Source organism: Entelurus aequoreus, linkage group LG08 (assembly GCF_033978785.1).
Source record: "Entelurus aequoreus isolate RoL-2023_Sb linkage group LG08, RoL_Eaeq_v1.1, whole genome shotgun sequence".
Taxonomy (NCBI): domain Eukaryota; kingdom Metazoa; phylum Chordata; class Actinopteri; order Syngnathiformes; family Syngnathidae; genus Entelurus; species Entelurus aequoreus.
Genome location: NC_084738.1, coordinates 66,458,029 through 66,480,094, shown reverse-complemented (window position 1 = coordinate 66,480,094; position 22,066 = coordinate 66,458,029). Strand labels below are relative to the sequence as shown.

At 38.5% G+C, this 22,066-nt stretch overlaps 2 protein-coding genes across 4 annotated transcripts in view; one reads left to right on the top strand and one right to left on the bottom strand.

The window, feature by feature from the left end:
- Window positions 1-22,066, bottom strand: part of LOC133656157 (mucin-2-like) — a 79,381-nt gene that overhangs the window by 6,340 nt on the left and 50,975 nt on the right. The gene's annotated exons all lie outside the window — the stretch shown is intronic.
- Window positions 12,978-20,081, top strand: LOC133656167 (uncharacterized). Its single transcript, XM_062057070.1, has 6 exons — window positions 12,978-13,133; window positions 13,396-13,549; window positions 17,569-17,621; window positions 18,045-18,142; window positions 18,242-18,407; window positions 18,566-20,081. The coding sequence occupies exons 1-6, from the start codon at window positions 13,122-13,124 to the stop codon at window positions 19,940-19,942; spliced, it is 1,860 nt and encodes a 619-aa protein (XP_061913054.1). The 5' UTR covers window positions 12,978-13,121; the 3' UTR covers window positions 19,943-20,081.

Genomic DNA, 22,066 nt, shown 5'->3' with positions numbered 1-22,066 from the left:
AGTATATTTATGGTGTATATATATATATATATATATATATATATATATATATATATATATATATATATATGTATATATATATATATATATATATATATATATATATATATATATATATATATATATATATATATATATATATATATATATATATATATATATATATATATATATATATACATATATATATATATATACTGTATGTATTGATTTAATTTTTTTTTTATCTAATTTTTATTCATTTGAATTTTTTTTTTTTTTTTACTGTATTTTCACATTATCTTCATTTTATTTTGGATGAGGAGTATGGAAATGGATGAACAGTATATTTATTGTATGTGTGTATATATATATATATATATATATATATATATATATATATATATATATATATATATATATATATATATATATATATATATATATATATATATATATATATATATATATATACTGTATTTATTTAATTTGTATTTTTTTTATTTAATTTTTATTAATTTGTATTTTTTATTTTTTTTACTGTATTTTCACATTTTATTTTGGATGAGGAGTACGGAAATGGATGAACAGTATATTTATTTTATGTGTACTTTTCATTTAATTGGGTTTATTCAGTATTAGCGTGTTCTGGTGGGGTCATACGGTGTAAATATTCCTCAACATGTAAACCTACTGGTGCTCTTACCTGAACAACAACAGCATTGTGAGTCAGGGCAATTTACCCGCAATGTTCTAAAGACCCAAAATGACAAATTGTTGCCGTAACTCCAGTAACCTCACCAACGTGATGTTTGACTCTGAAATCGGTGTGACATGCATATAAATACGACTGCTATAGGTAACGTTAGCTAAAACAATTAAAGTGTGACTTTGGAAAAGGAAAAAAAAAAAAAAAAAAAGTCTGCTAACCTTAAAGGACTGGCAGGTAAATAGAGGCACACCTTATTAAGAATTACGGAGTCATAATGCTGCTTGATGATAGTTTGTGTTGGAATGTGAAATCATCACCTGCCATTCTTCACATAGTCTCAGAGCAGAGAATGTGAAAAGTGCTTTTGTGCGGCGCCTGCTTTGAAATGTCATCATTGTTGACGTTCTGTGCTAATGGGAAGTGTTTGCAGAGAGGGCGACTTTAGCTCGTCGACAACCAAACTGCTCACTTTTGGAAAAATACCGTGTTTTTCGGACTATAAGGCGCACTTAAAATCCTTTAATTTTCTCATAAAATGGCAAGTGCGCCTTATAACCCGGTGCGCTCAATGTACGTAATAATTCTGGTTGTGCTTACCGACCTCAAAGCAACTTGATTTGGTACACGGTGTAATGATACGTGTGACCAGTAGATGGCACTCACACATAAGAGATACGTGTAGACTGCAATATGACGCCAGTAAACAACGGCAAAACTTTACATGTTCCGTTGAAAATAAAGAACATTACACACAAAAATGTGCGCGTGTCCGCCATTGTAGTCCGTAGTCGATAATCTTCTTCTTTTTCTCTATCTTCTTATGTGACATTCATCCTCCGCTGTTGCCATTTCTAATATAAAGTAGTGTAAAGTTCTTACTTATATCTGTCAGTAAACTCACCATGAAAGCACTAAAACATACCGGTGTAGTGAGTTGACATTATTCACCCAAGGAACTTTACGGACGGACGTTTTTTTCACGGGACACATTTCGGGCGTTGTTGTTGCACTAGTGAGCCACGGATGAGGAGATGCTGCTCCGTTATTGATTGAAGTAAAGTCTGAATGTCCTTAAAACAATTAGCTCCATCTTTTGACACTTCTTCCACTCCCGCCCTTGCACGCTACACCGCTACAACAAAGATGACGCTGACGGAGGTGAGGCACGTAAATAAGACCGCCCACAAAACGGCGCATCCTGAAGAGACTCTCAGAAAGCGACTTGAAGATGATCTGTAAAACATCATCTATGCAACATTATAGAGTCTGTTTCGCTGATTGGAGAGCAAGCGTTTCGCAGCTAGTGGGTCCATGACGGTGACTTCTGTTTTGTTTGATCAGCCGTTTTACTGCCGCGTTACAGACACCGTTTGGAAACAGTTAAGGTATGTAAATAAATTTAGAAATCTGTCAGTTTAAACAACTCATTTATGATCAAAGAAAAGAAAATTGGAAAGAAAATTGTTGTTCTCACATATAGTGGGTGGGGCTTATACTGTATAGTCCAGAAAATATGGTATCCATCCATCCATCTATTTTCTACCACTTGTCCCTTTCGGGGTCGCGGGGGGTGCTGGAGCCTATCTCAGCTGCATTCGGGCGGTAGGCGGGGTACAACGGCATTATGGTCGTATTGTTTCATTTTCGTCAATTCACCAAAACGGCACCGTGGACTTATAGGGTCTGTTTCGCTGATTGGTGAGCGAGCGTTTCGCAGCTAGTGGGTCCATGACGGTGACTTCTGTTTTGTTTGATCAGCCGTTTTACTGCCGCGTCAATACATTTACAAATCTGTCAGTTTAACGGCTTACTAAAAGCCACTACTAGCGACCACGCAGTCTGATAGTTTATATATCAATGATGAAATCTTAACATTGTAACACATGCCAATACGGCCGGGTTAACTAATAAAGTGACATTTTAAATTTCCCGGGAAACTTCCGCTTGAAAAGGTCTACGTATGATGACGTATGCGCGTGACGTCAATGGTTGAAGCGGAAGTATTGGGACACATCGTGTCCCAATACAAACAGCTCTGTTTTCATCGCAAAATTCCACAGTATTCTGGACATCTGTGTTGGTGAATCTTTTGCAATTTGTTTAATGAACAATGGAGACTGCAAAGAAGAAAGTTGGAGGTGGGATCGGTGTATTAGCGGCTGGCTGCAGCAACACAACCAGGAGGACTTTGACTTGGATAGCAGACGCGCTAGCCGCCGACCGCATCGATGATCGGGTGAAGCCCTTCGTCGCGCCGTTGATTGCTGGAACGCAGGTGAGCACGGGTGTTTATGAGCAGATGAGGGCTGGCGTAGGTGGAGCGCTAATGTTTTTATCATAGCCCTGACGAGGTCCCATAGCTAAGTTAGCTTCAATGGCGTCGTTAGCTACAGCATTGCTAGGCTTCGACAGGCGGCACAGCATTAACCGTGTAGTTACAGGGCCAGAGTTTGGTTCGGTGTCTCCTGATAGTAGTATTGTTGATCTGGGGCCGTACTTATCAAGCTTCTTAGAGTGCTATTTTACACTTAAGTCCTGAGAATTTGCGAAATTTAGTCCTACTCTCAAACTTAAGAATAAAAGCTTTTTATCAACGTTCTTAAGTCTAAGAATCACTCCTACTCTCCACGATATTTAAGAGACCTTCAGAGGTGTCTTAAGTGGTTAGGAGTTGCCAGCAGGGGATGGCACTGAGGCGAGAGAGACGTGCGCGAACGTTCAGGGAACGGAACAATGTTTTGTTTTTTTTTGATGACGAGCAGCTGATCAAACGGTATCGTTTAGACAGAGCGGATATTATTTTTGTCACAGATTTAATACTTTTCGATTCCTTGTTGATTTCTGCATGTGTCTGCAGTGGGCTAGTATATATAGAGCCACCCACACCAGTTTCAAATTAGTTGCCTAATTAATGAATTGGAAAGAAAATGTTATGACAGTAGCGTATGTGTGTGGCCGTGAGGTGAGTGACGTCAGTGAGTGTGTGGGCGATAGAAGAGAGGGAGCGGTAGCGTGAGTGCCGGCGGGGACTAGTTTGTTTTGTATTATTTTGTAGTTTATTGTCAAAATATACACTCCCATTGTCCACTTAAATATTTCCAAGATATTTCTTTATTCTTAGACAACGGATTCCCTTCCGTGATTGGTCATTTCTATGGACACAGAAATGACGTCACCTAAAATTCCGTTTACGGCACATAGTAATGTCGTAATTCAGCTCTGAGTGTGACACTTAAGATTCAGTCCTACACTTCGCTGAAAGTGTGAGTAAGACGCTTGATAACTAACTTTTAAGTGCAGCTTTCAGCGAAGAATTTATTTACTCTTAAGTCAACTCTTAGCAGACTTCTTAGGAGTAATTCTAAGAAGCTTGATAAGTACGGCCCCTGCTGTCTATCCTTCCAGTCAGGGGCTTATTTATTTTGTTTCCGTCTGCATTTAAGCGCGATGCTATCACGTTAGCTCTGTAGCTAAAGTGCTTCACCGATGTATTGTCGTGGAGATAAAAGTCACAGTGAATGACCATTTTGCGTTCTCGACTCTCATTTTCAAGAGGATGTAGTATCCGAGGTGGTTTAAAATACAAATCCGTGATCCACAATAGAAAAAGGAGAAAGTGTGGAATCCAATGACCCAGCTTGTACCTAAGTTACGGTCAGAGCGAAAAAAGATACGTCCTGCACTGCACTCTAGTCCTTCACTCTCACGTTCCTCATCCACGAATCTTTCATCCTGGCTCAAATTAATGGGGTAATCGTCGCTTTCTCGGTCCGAATCGCTCTCGCTGCTGGTGTAAACAATGGGGAAATGTGAGGAGCCTTTCAACCTGTGACGTCACGCTACTTCCGGTACAGGCAAGGCTTTTTTTTTATCAGCGACCAAAAGTTGCAAACTTTATCGTCGATGTTCTCTACTAAATCCTTTCAGCAAAAATATGGCAATATCGCGAAATGATCAAGTATGACACATAGAATGGATCTGCTATCCCCGTTTAAATAAGAAAAATTCATTTCAGTAGGCCTTTAAACAACTCATCTATGATAAAAGAAAAGAAAATTGGAAAGAAACTTGTTGTTCTCAAGTATAGAGGGTGGGGCTTATATAGGGCAGAAAATACGGTAGACTAAAAAAAATCAAATTTTGCTAGCTATCATTTTGATTCCTCCACTAAAATGTTACTTTTTTTGAGGAATAATTGATGTCATTGTTGTTGTTTGTACAAATCCCAAACAGGCTTCAATAAAAAAAGTACATGTTCTTGGCATGAAGCCCACAGGACTCGGGCGTCTCCTCGGCCGGTTAATTGCGCGTCACACGAAAGTGAAATCCCAGCAAAAGTTGCGTGTTCCTCGCTGAGTCTTTAACACGAACAGAGTTCACCCTTCAACTCGGTTCCATCCCTTCCAAACTAACATCTCCGTGTACGACAGGACATCACGCAGATGGCCGCCCGATAGGAATGTGCGCTGAAAACATCTGTCAGCGACACATGAATTGCAGCCATTAAAAGCCCAAGAAGTTTACACATGTCAGTCTGGCTGCAGATCTTGTTTTAGCAAGACAATGACGAAGGTTGCATATTTACGAGTGCTTGATTAGGATCCCTGCCAATACCGCAGTCGTGACGAACAAACAGTAAAAAAAATGCGGAAAGTCACTACCATATCCAAATCACACTTCTGTGGCAATCTCTTCAACAGCTCATCTTCCTTCGAGGGAGTTTTTTCTTTGGACCTGCTCAATGCTTCCCCCGAGGTAACGTGTGTTGTTAAAAAAAACAAAAAAAACGTGGGGAATTTCGGTAGCTCTTGATGTAAACGTTGCTGCAATTACTTTTACGGACGAGCGCTCGCCCAAATCTGCTTCCTGCTAAACAAGCTCTGCCGCATATGTTGAAATTGCAGCGCCTGAACACTGATAAATATCGCCGGGGCATTTTGAGTGGCACATGTCACGTCGCGTCGCAGCATCAGTTAGAATGTACAAGGCAGTCAAGTTGTCACCTTGTGTAAATGGTCAATAAAAAAGAGAATACAACAAATCCCTTTCAACTTATATTCAATTGAATAGACCGCGAAGACAAGATATTTAACGTTTGAACTCGTAAACTTTGTTATTTTTTTGCAAATATTAGCTCATTTGGAATGTGATGCCTGCAGCATGTTGCAAAAAAGCTGTCACGGGTGGCAAAAACGACTGAGAGAGAGTTGAGGAATGCTCGTCAAACACTTATTTGGAACATCCCACAGGTGAACAGGCTAATTGGGAACAGGTGGGTGCCATGATTGGGTATAAAAGCAGCTTCCATGAAATGCTCAGTCGGTCACAAACAAGGACGGGGCGAGGGTCACCACTTTGTCAACAAATGCCTGAGCAAATTGTTTAAGAACAACATTTCTCAACAAGGAATTTAGGGATTTCACCATCTACGCTCCGTAATATCATCAAAAGGTTCAGAGAATCTAGAGAAATCGATCCCTCGGGTGGTACCGCATCAAAAAGCGACATCAGTGTGTAAAGGATATCCCCACATGGGCTCAGGAACACTTCAGAAAACCACTGTCAGTAACTACAGTTGGTCGCTACATCTGTAAGTGCAAGTTAAAAACTCTACTATGCCAAAGCCAATTTATCAACAACACCCAGAAACGCTTCGCTGGGCCCGAGCTCATCTAAGATGGACCGATGCAAAGTGGAAAAGTGTTCTGTGGTCTGACGAGTCCACATGCCAAATTGTTTTTGGAAACTGTGGACGTCGTGTCCTCCGGACCAAAGAGGAAAATAACCATCCGGACTGTTCTAGGGTGAAAGTGTAAAAGGCAGCATGTGATATGGTATGGGGGTGTATTAGTGGTCAAGACATGGGTAACTTACACATCTGTGAAGGCACCATTAATGCTGACAGGTACATACAGCTTTTGGAGCAACATATGTTGTTATCATGGACGCCCCTGCTTATTTCAGCAAGATAATGCCAAGCCAGGTGTTACAACAGCGTGGCTTCATAGTAAAAGAGTGCGGGTACTAGACTGGCCTGCCTGTAGTCCAGACATTGAAAATGTGTGAAGGCTAAAATATGAGAAGGGAGACTGTTGAACAACTTAAGCTGTACATCAAGCAAGAATGGGAAAGAATTCCACTTCAAAAATGTGTCTCCTCAGTTCCCAAACCTTTACTGAGTGTTGTTAAAAGGAAAGGCCATGTAACACACGGGTAAAAATGCCTTTTTTGCAATGTGTTGCTGCCATTAAATTCTAAGTTCATGATTATTTGCCAAAAAAAACAAAGTTTCTGAGTGTGAACATGAAATATCTTGTCTTTGCAGTCTATTCAATTGAATATAAGTTGAAAAGGATTTGTTGTATTCTCTTTTTATTTACCATTTACACAACGTGACAACTTCACTGCTTTTGGCTTTTGTAAAAAAAAATCCTCCAATATGAGGACCTAGAGAAAGACTGTAGCTTTTCTTTCTCAGAGTCAGCCCCCTTTCTCGGCCCAGGAACCATGTTTGGTGACTCCCACGTGAGGCAGTTCAGGTTAAGTTGATACTCCACTTTGATGATTCTAGAAGTCAAACTATGAGATGTTATCTCTGCCAACCCGTGAAGAAACGTAACCATGGAAAATGAAAGAAAAATATTTAAAACTAGCATTTCCTTATAAGAAATACAATGATACTGATCAGAAGTCACGGACGTAGGTCCCGCCCGATTTCAGATACCAAGCATATACTTTGACAATAGAACATGTTTATAGCAAGTAACTCAAGTAAACATAACCAGAATATTCAATATCAAAAGAAGAATGTGTGCAAGACAATCTGAAATACTAACGTGGCCACGCGACAAGTGCCAAGTTATGCAAAATTAGCAAAAGAAGCTAACATGTTACGGTAAGCAGGCAGGCATGTGATTTGAACTTAATGAAAAAGACTGAAAACAAGCCCCCGAAGCTCCTGGTTTTTCAGCAATTGAACATGCAAAAATTAGCCAAAAAAAAGCACCATTAAAGATGTTTTAGTGTGTAAAGAATTTAAAAATGATCAACAAAGTTGACATAAATACATACTCCATTTATGCAAATGAATCACTGTGTCTGTTTCAGTCACTATGTTATTTAGTCACTGCAGTAATTGTGTTCACATCCACAGGAACCACATGGGTTAGCCTACTCTATACAGTATTTACAACCTTACTAGTTTTTTCTTCACAGCCACAAATGGTTCATCTAGTTATTTACATTATTTACACATTACTTTGTCTGTTTCAGTCACTATTTATTTAGTCACTGCAGTAATTGTGTTCACATCCACAGGAACCACATGGGTTAGTCTACTCTATACAGTATTTACAACCTTACTAGTGTTCACTCCACAGCCACAGATGGTTCATCTATTTATTGACAGTATTTACACATTACTTTGTTTCAGTCACTATGTTATTTAGTCACTACAGTAATTGTGTTCACATCCACAGGAACCACATGGGTTAGTCTACTCTATACAGTATTTACAACCTTACTAGTGTTCACTCCACAGCCACAGATGGTTCATCTATTTATTGACATTATTTACACATTACTTTGTTTCAGTCACTATGTTATTTAGTCACTACAGTAATTGTGTTCACATCCACAGGAACCACATGGGTTAGTCTACTCTATACAGTATTTACAACCTTACTAGTGTTCACTCCACAGCCACAGATGGTTCATCTATTTATTGACATTATTTACACATTACTTTGTTTCAGTCACTATGTTATTTAGTCACTGCAGTAATTGTGTTCACATCCACAGGAACCACATGGGTTAACCTACTCTATACAGTATTTACAACCTTACTAGTGTTCACTTCACAGCCACAAATGGTTCATCTAGTTATTGGCATTATTTACACATTATTTTTTCTGTGTCAGTCACTATGTTATTTAGTCACTACAGTAATTATGTTCACATCCACAGGAACCACATGGGTTAGCCTCCTCTATACAGTATTTACAACCTTACTAGTGTTCACTTTACAGCCACAAATGGTTAATCTAGTTATTTTCACTTTTTTTGTGTGTGTGTCAGTCACTATGTTATTTAGTCACTACAGTAATTATGTTCACATCCACAGGAACCACATGGGTTAGCCTCCTCTATACAGTATTTACAACCTTATAGTGTTCACTTTACAGCCACAAATGGTTAATCTAGTTATTTTCACTTTTTTTGTGTGTGTGTCAGTCACTATGTTATTTAGTCACTACAGTAATTATGTTCACATCCACAGGAACCACATGGGTTAGCCTACTCTATACCGTATTTACAACTTTACTAGTGTTCACTTCACAGCCACAGATGGTTCATCTAGTTATTGGCATTATTTACACATTATTTTTTCTGTGTCAGTCACTATGTTATTTAGTCACTACAGTAATTGTGTTGACATCCACAGGAACCACATGGGTTAGCCTACTCTATACAGTATGAGGCTGTGAAGTGAACACTAGTTCACTTCACAGCCTCATCTACTTATTGACATTATTTACACATTACTTTGCTTCATTCACACATTACTTTGGCATTTTTGCTTTGATGGCTCTGAAATGAGCCGCCCTATCTTGCGTCTGATTGGCATGTCCGTAATGTTTTGTCCTAATCTTAACCATCATAGTAAACCAACCAACCAATCATGGATGTTCTTATACGTAAAACAACCAATCATCATGCATGATTCCCGTATAGTTTGTCCCCTGCCCGTGGAGTCGCTACGCTACGTAGCTTCCATTTTTAAGTTAATAATTTTTAATGGAAAACCGTAGTTTTTACCCCAGGATTGTCAAAAGCCGTACTTATTACGGGAAACCCGTAGTTGTTGGCAGGTATGGAAAAGAGATGGATCAAAATTTTAACACGTGGGTCGGAAAAAACGAAGAAAAACTGAAAATATTTTTTTATATTTTTACAGAGATGAAAAAAAAAGACGGATTTCCGACTATGGATGGAAAAATCACATGCCTGCTCAAGGGCGTACGCATGCAAAATTAGCAAAAGAAGCTAACATCTTTCAATTAGCATGCTAAAAATTAGCATATGTCACATATCAAGTTGTATGACTCCGAAGTGTGCGCTAGTAAAATAGGCTGAGAAGGTTAGCCTGCTAATGTTAGCGTGCTAGCATACTAAAGTAACCACTAGCATGCTAACAGTTAGCATGTGTCAAGTACCAAGTTGTATGACTCTGGGGTAAACGGTTGCAAAAATAGCAAAAAAAAATGAGTATCTACATAGGACATAGTGTGTAGCATTAGCCATTACCCTAGTCCGCAAATCGTGGTGATGATTAGTATCTTAAAAGCGGCTTTCTACTTTGGATAGACGACACGTTCGTTGCAGCTTGCTCTGAAATTGGAGCCGGTGTTCTGGCAAGACATGCACCCTCGCGGAGTTCATGCACCTCCTGCATGTAAGTAACGAGAAGCGTTTTGCGTAAATAAACACATGTAAAAAAAATTTATTAGTGAATTAGTGCATATGAATTGTGACCGCATACAAAAGCCTAGCCCATTCCTGCTCCGTGGCTGATAAGAATATAATGGTACATTCCGCATACAATTACATTGTCTCTGGTGGCGCTGGACTGGTAAACAGTCACACTTGGTGGATATCCAACTTGGTAACGTTCAGAAGTTTTGCAAATGTATTTTTTAAAGTTATTTTGCAGAAGAAGAAAAAAATATTATATATATATATATATATATATATATATATATATATATATATATATATATATATATATATATATATATATATATATATATATATATATATACAGTATATATTAGGGGTGTGGGAAAAAATCGATTCGAATTTGAATCGCGATTCTCACGTTGTGCGATTCAGAATTGATTCTCTTTTTTTTTAAATCGAGTTTTTTTATTTATTTTATTTTATTGTAATTTTTTTTGTAATTTTTTATTTTTTTTAATTTATTTTTTTTAATTAATCAATCCAACAAAACAATACACAGCAATACCATAACAATGCAATCCAATTCCAAAAGCAAACCCGACCCAGCAACACTCAGAACTGCAATAAACAGAGCAATTGAGAGGAGACACAAACACCACACAGAACAAACCAAAAGCAGTGAAACAAAAATGAATATTATCAACAACAGTATCAATATTAGTTACAATTTCAACATAGCAGTGATTAAAAATCCTTCATTGACAGTATCATTAGACATTTATAAAAATTTAAAAAAAAAAGAACAATAGTGTCACAGTGGCTTACACTTGCATCGCATCTCATAAGCTTGACAACACACTGTGTCCAATATTTTCACAAAGATAAAATAAGTCATATTTTTGGTTCATTTAATAGTTAAAGCAAATGTACATTCTTGCAATCAGTTGATAAAACATTGTCCTTTACAATTATAAAAGCCTTTTACAAAAATCTACTACTCTGCTTGCATGTCAGCAGACTGGGGTAGATCCTGCTGAAATCTATGTATTCAATGAATAGACAATCCTTTTCAATCGGGAAAAAAATCGTTTTTGAATCGAGAATCGTGTTGAATTAAAAAAAAAAATCGATTTTGAATCGAATCGTGACCCCAAGAACCGATATTGAATCGAATCGTGGGACACCCAAAGATTCACAGCCCTAATATATATATATATATATATATATATATATATATATATATATATATATATATATATATATATATATATATATATATATATATATATATATATATAAGTTAGGTCAGGAAAAAACACAGAGGCTATTTCATCCCTACAAGCCAGTTCCGCAGGTTTCCCTGCTCTTCAGGGGATTTTATAAAATCGAAGTAGAAATGTATATATATATATATATATTCGGGTGATTTTATAAAATCGAAGTTAAAATTTATATATATATATATATATATATATATATATATATATATATATATATATATATATATATATATATATATATATATATATATATTAATTTAATGATTTATTTCCCATGAATTATTTTAGCACAAAACCGGCATCAAATTAAAGTTTGATTTAAAAGCATAAAATAGTTTCACATGAATAAAAAAGTGTAACATGTTTTTGTAATGGGGGTGCACAAAATAAAACACTGCTTTGCACCCCAATTTAGTCGTAGCAAACAGGGTATAGCAGAGTCATTTATATATATATATATATATATATATATATATATATATATATATATATATATATATATATATATATATATATATATGTTAGGTCAGGAAAAAACACAGAGGCTATTTCATCCCTACAAGCCAGTTCCGCAGGTTTCCCTGCTCTTCAGGGGATTTTATAAAATCGAAGTAGAAATGTATATATATATATATATATATATTCGGGTGATTTTATAAAATCGAAGTTAATATATATATATATATATATATATATATATTAATTAAATGATTTATTTCCCATGAATTATTTTAGCACAAAACCGGCATCAAATTAAAGTTTGATTTAAAAGCATAAAATAGTTTCACATGAATAAAAAAGTGAAACATGTTTTTGTAATGGGGGTGCACAAAATAAAACACTGCTTTGCACCCCAATTTAGTCGTAGCAAACAGGGTATAGCAGAGTCATTTAGGCATTTGGTCCGTGACACACGCTTATTATTTTGACGCTACTTTCGCAAGCGTTTACCCCAGAGTTGTACTTATTTCACTGAGCCGATAACTGGTTCTCCTGTCATCGCAATTAAAAGCAATTAGTCGCATGTATTTGTACAACGCAAGCCTGCTGGTCGGCTTGTGGTACATACTGCACTGCAGCCACTCCCCATCATTGACAACGCTAACTGTATCTTAGCATCGGGGAAGGGGGCAAAGACTGAAACGCATGCAGACGAGCATTTATTCATGCTGACTGATAGATTGACAATTACGGTAGCCGAAATAAAACATTGACTTTGTGATCAAACCTCAGCTAAACCAAAATAGACTCGGAGCCGTTGAAATGTGACATTTCTTGTTTCTGCCCTGATAATTATCTTCATTAATATGATGACGGTGCGCTGACAAGCCGCGCATATCAGCACGTCAATCTGACTTCTTCTAATGCGTGCACTCGCCGGATTATTTACTTACAAACCCGAAGGCTCTCCTACCTTTTTTAACAAAAACAACATCCAAAAATATTCTCCTATCATAAGCCTTCATGCTCCTCTTTTCTGCCAATTTGTGCCCTGCGCGGTCGATTCCGGCACCGCAGTTGTTCGGCAGCAGGTCGGACCGGTCGGACCACGTTCGAATGTCAGCAGCGGGAGGTTGAAGTAGGCGGCCTCGCTGTTATTGTTGCATATTTGCAAACGGCCACCGGGACGGACGCATCTGTCCGTGTTTTGTAGTTTCCTGGTGCTGGATGGGACGAGGCGCTCGGTGAACATGGAGAGACAGGTGAGCGCTAGGAGCACACTGCACATTGCACATGTCAGGCCTTTTTGCCCTGATATGAAAATAATTTAACCAATTTTAACGGATTCACCCATCGGGTCAATCTTAGCCTAATTGTACACGGCGAGATCTGGGGTGGGACAACCAGGACAAGGAGCGGTCTTTGAAAGGACGCACTGATGCTACGTTGCTTTGATTTGTGATCACGTGTCGAGAGGTCTTGGAAATTTAGATGATGATAATGAGGGTGTTGTCGTCCTCTCAGGTACACATGACAATGGCCCGCCTGGGGGTCCAGGAGGACCGGCGCAGAGAGTCAGTAGACCCGGGCGAGGAGCAGTTCCTTAAAAGTCTGTACCTTTTCATGAAGAAGCGAGACACTCCCATCGAGAGGATCCCCCACCTGGGCTTCAAACAAAGTACTTATTCTTCTCAGTGTCATGGGCCTGACATAAAGTACACAATAGTCGGCAGTCAGCGTACAATGCACCACCTTACAGATGGCAAGCGTGATCTGACATGTCGTAGAATGACACAACGCAAAGGGCATTCGTCAACACAAAACCGTTTGACCTTTCCAACGCACCCGACATGAGCTAGTATCAACTGCCGACTTTTAAGCCTATGATGCCATTTTTCTGCAAACGTTCCGACTCTAACACCGGGCCATTCCAGTAGCCATTGGATTTAAAGGACAACTGCTGAAATTTGCCCATCAATCTCTAATCTATAAGTGCCCTATAAACATCCAAACACCTCCATCAACGCTGTAAGTTTATATGTAATGTAGTAACATTCATAATAACATGTAATATATACATGATGCAAGTATATATGTAGTATCTAGTAACATTCATAATAACATGTTGTATATACATGATGTAAGTATATATGTAGTATCTAGTAACATTCATAATAACATGTAATATATACATGATGTAAGTATATATGTAGTATCTAGTAACATTCATAATAACATGTAATATATACATGATGTAAGTATATATGTCATGTAGTAACATTCATAATAACATGTAATATATACATGATGTAAGTATATATGTAGTATCTAGTAACATTCATAATAACATGTAGTATATACATGATGTAAGTATATATGTGGTATCTAGTAACATTCATAATAACATGTAATATATACATGATGTAAGTATATATGTAGTATCTATTAACATTCATAATAACATGTAATATATACATGATGTACGTATATATGTCATGTAGTAACATTCATAATAACATGTAATATATACATGATGTAAGTATATATGTCATGTCGTAACATTCATAATAACATGTAATATATACATGATGTAAGTATATATGTCATGTAGTAACATTCATAATAACATGTAATATATACATGATGTAAGTATATATGTAGTATCTCATAACATTCATAATAACATGTAATATATACATGATGTAAGTATATATGTAGTATCTATTAACATTCATAATAACATGTAATATATATACATGATGTACGTATATATGTCATGTAGTAACATTCATAATAACATGTAATATATACATGATGTAAGTATATATGTCATGTCGTAACATTCATAATAACATGTAATATATACATGATGTAAGTATATATGTCATGTAGTAACATTCATAATAACATGTAATATATACATGATGTAAGTATATACACTACCGTTCAAAAGTTTGGGGTCACATTGAAATGTCCTTATTTTTGAAGGAAAAGCACTGTACTTTTCAATGAAGATAACTTTAAACTAGTCTTAACTTTAAAGAAGTACACTCTATACATTGCTAATGTGGTAAATGACTATTCTAGCTGCAAATGTCTGGTTTTTGGTGCAATATCTACATAGGTGTATAGAGGCCCATTTCCAGCAACTATCACTCCAGTGTTCTAATGGTACAATGTGTTTGCTCATTGGCTCAGAAGGCTAATTGATGATTAGAAAACCCTTGTGCAATCATGTTCACACATCTGAAAACAGTTTAGCTCGTTACAGAAGCTACAAAACTGACCTTCCTTTGAGCAGATTGAGTTTCTGGAGCATCACATTTGTGGGGTCAATTAAACGCTCAAAATGGCCAGAAAAAGAGAACTTTCATCTGAAACTCGACAGTCTTTTCTTGTTCTTAGAAATGAAGGCTATTCCACAAAATTGTTTGGGTGACCCCAAACTTTTGAACGGTAGTGTATGTCATGTAGTAACATTCATAATAACATGTAATATATACATGATGTAAGTATATATGTCATGTAGTAACATTCATAACAACATGTAATATGTACATGATGTAAGTATATATGTCATGTAGTAACATTCATAATAACATGTGATATATACATGATGTAAGTATATATGTCATGTAGTAACATTTATAATAACATGTAATATATACATGATGTAAGCATATATGTCATGTAGCAACATTCATAATAACATGTAATATATACATGATGTAAGTATATATGTCATGTAGTAACATTCATAATAACATGTAATATATACATAATGTAAGTATATATGTCATGTGGTAACATTCATAATAACATGTATTATATACATGATGTAAGTATATATGTCATGTAGTAACATTCATAATAACATGTAATATATACATGATGTAAGTATATATGTCATGTAGTAACATTCATAATAACATGTAACACATACATGATGTAAGTATATATGTCATGTAGTAACATTCATAATAACATGTAATATATACATGATGTAAGTATATATGTCATGTAGTAACATTCATAATATGTAATATATACATAATGTAAGTATACATGTCATGTAGTAACATTCATAATAACATGTAATATGTACATGATGTAAGTATATATGTCATGTAGTAACATTCATAATAACATGTAATATATACATGATGTAAGTATATATGTCATGTAGTAACATTCATAATAACATGTAATATATACATGATGAAAGTATATATGTCATGTAGTAACATTCATAATAACATGTAATATATACATGATGTAAGTATATATGTCATGTAGTAACATTCATAATAACATGTAATATATACATGATGAAAGTATATATGTCATGTAGTAACATTCATAATAACATGTAATATATACATGATGAAAGTATATATGTCATGTAGTAACATTTATAATAACATGCAATATTTACATATTTTGCTTGTTTCAGGCATACGGCGGAGTATTAATTTCACACACGAGTCACAACTTTCGCTTTTCCCTTCGACAATAGTACTACTAATCACGGCTGACTTTATGAAAGATAAACACGACTACTTTGCGACGAATGATGATCCAGAAACGTATATTTTTGAGACTGAAGAAAAGGAGGATGCATGTTTTTTGACGATCCAGCAAGTAGCAGTGTTGCTAACTGTTAAACAAGACATACAACAATGAACACAATAAAACAATCACTTACTGCACAATGTCTGCTCTCAATAACTGTTAAACAAGATATACAATAATGAACAAAATAAAACAATCACCTACTGCACAATGTCTGTTCTCAATGGGATGCCGACTGACGGGATGTTCATAGCTTCCTGTTTAGATGAAGAATCATTCATATTACTCACTCAGGTTTTTAAAAAAAAAAAGCGAGCATCTTTTCATGACAAAGTTGGATGACAAAGTTGACCAACTTCTCAATTTATGTCCACAACTTTCTACTATCCAATTGAGACACATGATTTATAACCTAGAATTATCTTTCACCAACTCAGAGCCGATGCAGCAGCTCATTATGTTAATATAGCAGCATAAGCTAGTTAGCTAGCTGTGATCTTGGTGCCGCTAAAAATAGTTTGTCAGCGTTAGCGCTTATAATAACAATATCGCTAACACTATATGTAATATATTCAGGTCACAAGATGTAAATGGAGTATTGTTGGCGGTTTCCGGACGTTTTTTTAGAGGGCTTTGTGGGCAAATTAAAGTACTCCCTTTAGCTGCATTGTTAGCCACCACATACTTGACGTATTTTACGATTTAGAACACATTAAAAAAAAAAAGCAATAAACTTTTACGTTCTTGTCTTATTGTGAATGACAGGCAAGATTCCAAAACAAGTGCAGTTCCCCTTTCAGTATATCTGCTATCTGAGTAATGAGGGAGGGTGTGGTCCACGGAATTATTAGCAAATTATAAGGCCGCTTTTTTTCCCCCCAGGCAAAATGAGACAAAAGAAACATTCAACTGTCTTCCAGGGCAGATGCAGCACTCTGGAAAGTGCCAAAACATTGGCAAGGGATCACAGAACCATTCATTTAGGGGCACAACAATTATGCACAATAATATTCTCCCTATGTTTACTAAAAACACAACTTGCCTAATCATTTTGCACATGTTATATGTCACACATTGTTCATCAGTGAATTATGCCTGAATGGTGTTTTCCCCCCCCCCCCACAGTTGATCTATTCGTCATGTTCAAGACGGTCAGAAGCTTTGGGGGCTACCACCAGGTACGTTTTCACCGCCAAGTTGTACCGTTCGGTTCAGTTTGGAACGCATCTTTAGTTGTTTTCTTTTGCAAAGGTTGGCAGAACTTTTTAGCAACCTACAGTACAGTTTGCACCGTGTAGGGTGGCGCATGCTGCAGTGCATTGGTTGGTTAGTAAAATGGTCACTGGAAGTGGAATCGTTGGCGAAAGAGGGAAGAAAAACGTTGCGACTGCCTGACGAGCGTATCTTGGTTAATCAATCAGAAAAGTCATGATGCCACGCTACTTAAGAAGCCCGACGCAGTTATCCGGATCAGGATTTATTGATTCAAACTGTACCAATGTGAACCGAACTGGACAGGACTGCTTGGTGGTCACATTGCACACCCTGAAAACCTCCAAAAACCTAATACCGTCTCATGTTGTTCGCCTGTGTGCCGACAGGTGACGGCCCAGCAGCTTTGGAAGCAAGTCTACAACTCGCTGGGAGGGAACCCACGCAGCACGAGCGCGGCCACCTGCACCCGCCGCCACTATGAGAAGTGAGTCACGGCAGGGAAGGAGTGTGATGTGAGGGGTGGAGGTTGTTTCCAACCAGGTGTTTTCTAACCTGACTGGCTTTTTGTCTTCGTTGCGCCAAGGCTGCTGCTGCCGTACGAATGCCATCTGAAGGGACAGCGGATGAGCGCCATACTGCCACACCCCATGGAACACTTTCGCTACCACGGTTACAGCCCGGAAGACAGAGTCTGCGACGGCCCCAGACCGGCCAAACGCAAGCTGATGTCAATGCCGCTGCACCACCAGGTTGGTCAAATGTTACTTTTCTGTTACTCTTTCCTGTCATGCTGGAAGAAGATGTTAATTAGCCCTTTCAACCATTGACACTGCAGTCACATATTTCCAAATATTTGCTTTGATGAAGGAATCCCAATTAACATCCAAATCACTTTTATCTATAACAGAACCCCTCCAACCTCCAGTCAGGCACTCATCGGAGCCTCTTTCCTCTACCATTCCGACCCCCACACTACTACCACCCGAGTCCCTCGGTACTTCCCCCTTACGTTCCCATGCCTCCCTCTGTTGTGGCATCGTGCAACCAACCAACAGTCCCCCCGACCAAATTCCCTTTCCCCCCATGTGGACCAAAGCCTAAAGAGAGGGTGAAGGAGCCGCTGGAGCATTTGCGCTACCTGGCGGAACAGTACAAGTCTTCATCTGGACTGAGTGAGCCTCTCAACCTGAGCGTTAAAGCACAGTGTCAGAGGACCGACAAAATCCCGAAGTCATCATTTGCACCGCCTTTGTCCGGCAAAACACCAAAGTTTTTGAACACGCCCTCCTCGCTGTACACGCCACAATACCCGCAGGTAGCAAGGAAAGAAGGCAGCAGAAAGCTGGATGAAGCAGCGGCTGCAGGAGTAGTGCCATACCCCGAAAAAGCGAGGGAGGACGTCGTGGTGGACCTCACCGGGAAAGAAGGCAGCAGAAAGCCGGATGAAGCAGCGGCTGCAGGATTAGTGACATACCCCGAAAAAGCGAGGGAGGACGTCGTGGTGGACCTCACCTCGAAGAGTAGCCCAGAGTATGACAGAAGCCTGACAGATTGCGGAAATATGACAAAAGAGCAACTGGTGAGTCCAGAAGGGAGGAGACTCAATCCCAGTCACATACCTGCCGAAAACAACAGCAAAATGGAGATTGAAATCCCTCTGTCCGTGTTCCACAACTGGCTACGGCTGTACGGCCCGCACGGTGCGGCAAACAACGCGAAGCAGCTACCTCAGCAGCTACTTCAGCAGGTACCTCGTCACCTGCAGGTGGAGGAAGCGGAGCGAAGGAGCAAGGGCATGCTCCCAACCAATCTATCATTTCACTTTAACTCCCACCGGCAGAACACCACAATTGAAGATCTGAGGGCGGTGAACAGAACAGTGCCATGCCCGAGGTCGAGCGGCCAGGCAGCAGCGACTCCCCACGTCCCAAGCCACAAGAGTTTCCCCGACTACTCGCCTTCCAGCAGCATTCAAAAACCTGCCGCCACTGTGGATGTCTGTCCGTTTCCCTCGCAGGGAATGTCTTTACCACACAGATCCAAACCCCCAACGTATTGGGAGGCCCTCGCTAAGGAGAGACCCCCGAGTCCCGCTGCAGTTCCGCAAGACCTCACGGTGACGACGAGCCGCCACGGCGACATCAAGCCGGCAAGTCCGAAGGCGGTCGAGAGGAGGCTCTCGTCATCGTCTTTGCTGATGATGAATTCCGGCTCTGCCTCAGTGCTGCAGCTCACCAGTGAGGAGGTGATGAAGCTAAAGAAAATCATCTCCAGCTCTTCATGACGCATGCGGCCATGTGCCGGCACAGACTGTCTTAAATCCGTCCGATGAGTTCCATTTTGACAATGTGCATGGCACTATGCTTGTTTCCTGTTTTGTAAATCACCTATTTACATGTAAATATAAATACTTCTTGATTTTTTTTTCTGGGTGTCTTAATTTTGTTGATCCTAATTATAAAATATTCAGCCCTTCCTGGATTTTGCAATGTCCCGATCTCGCCAATACACACAAATGTAACCAATCCCGCCAATTACTTTGTTCAAAACTTGCAACTTCCCCATATATTTTGGCGACTCAGCATCATTTTCGCCAATCGACCTTGTTCGGGAGCGGAGCTCATACGCACACATCAACTGTTAAACCTAGATGTATGTTTGTTCCTTAAATTGGCGAAGCAGGAACAACAAGGAGCCACACCTCAGACCAACTTCTGGTTCCGGTTTGTGGCGCAAAGCCTTCAGGGTAATGTAGTACAAAACCTAAAAGCAGTGAAGTTGTCACGTTGTGTAAATGGTAAATAAAAAGAGAATACAATAATTTGGAAATCCTTTTCAACTTACATTCAAATGAATAGACTGCGGTCGGCGTGACTCTGACGCTGTAAATGTGGAACTTAGAGCCAAGCTATTTTGACATAAATGGAGTGCTTACCCAAATTAAACGGAAAAAAATGCCCTCGGCCAGCTGGACCAAACAGACAAGTGTCTATCGAGTGAGTCACACTTTATATTGCTCATGATACACACTGCATGTCATGCGTGTTATTACAACTACAGTACACACGCTGTCTGGCGAGCTGTGTACAAACAAAACATGAAATGCGGGCTAATACTTTACAGACACTGTAATATGATTGTTCATGTTTTTCAGTCAGTACAGATTGGTGTCCAATCGCATTGTTGTGCATTACAAACTCAAATGTGTTTCGTGTTGACGTAGAAACTAGCTTATCTCTTTCTGTAGTTAGCTTTTACGGCTAATACCGAAGCATGCCGATGTGTTATTACGCTAGAAAAAGAGTTCCTCAGTGTTCGCTCTTACAATAACAATGTTGCTACAGCTTGGTTAGTATACAAGCTACAGAACGTAAATGAAGTGTCGTTGGCGCTTTTTTAATGTATTTTCAAAGTGATTTAAAGGTAGAATTGATTGCTCCCATTAGCTGCATTGTTAGCCACCAAGAACGAGAGGATTTTTACGTGTTAGAATGCTAAAAAAAAACGAAAGCCTTTTGTGTTCTTGTCTCTCATAATTGTAGGCAAAATTCCCAAAAAAGTTCAGTTCCTCGTTAAGATGGACAAACACTTTTCATGCGTAAAACATACACAGAGAATGCCTGCAACTTGTGGAAGACAGAGCAGGCAGGCAATAATACGTTTGAATAAATCAAAACAGTCATTTGATGATGAGCTCTGAGTGTGTACTTTTAAGTATGTGTGCTATGGAATGAGAGTATTTTTTGTTGCGGTCCTGTGCTTTTTGAGGCAAGTACGAGGAAAACATTGACAACAAATTCATAAAATCACAAATTGTTATTGTAAAGCCTCAAAAACATGGCAAATTTTGCCGCAAACTCTCAAAAAGTCGTTGACAGCAATTGTATATGAATATTTAAACAAACATGTTTTGACAATAATCCTGTATGTTTATAATGTACAATACATACAGAATAGTGCTGCTAGGATCCTGATGAGAGTGCGGAAATATGACCATATCACAACAACTCTCAAATCCCTTCACTGGCTTCCTGTTCCACTCAGGATTGAATTCAAAGTCTCCCTACTAACCCACCAGTGCCTCCATGGAAATGCCCCCCTCTACCTCAAAGAACTACTCACCCCCAAATCCTCCACACCAGTGGTCCCCAACCACCGGGCCGCGGCGTACCGGGCCGCACAAGAAATTTAAAAAAAAAAAAAAAAAAAAAATTTTTTTTTTTTTTTATTAAATCAACATAAAAAACACAATATAGACATTATATATCAATATAAATCAATACAGTCTGCAGGGATACAGTCCGTAAGCACACATGATTGTATTTCTTTATGAGAAAAAAAGAAAAGAAAAAAATTCCCAGTCTGTGGAACGCTCTCCCTGACCACCTGAGGGCACCACAGACTGTGG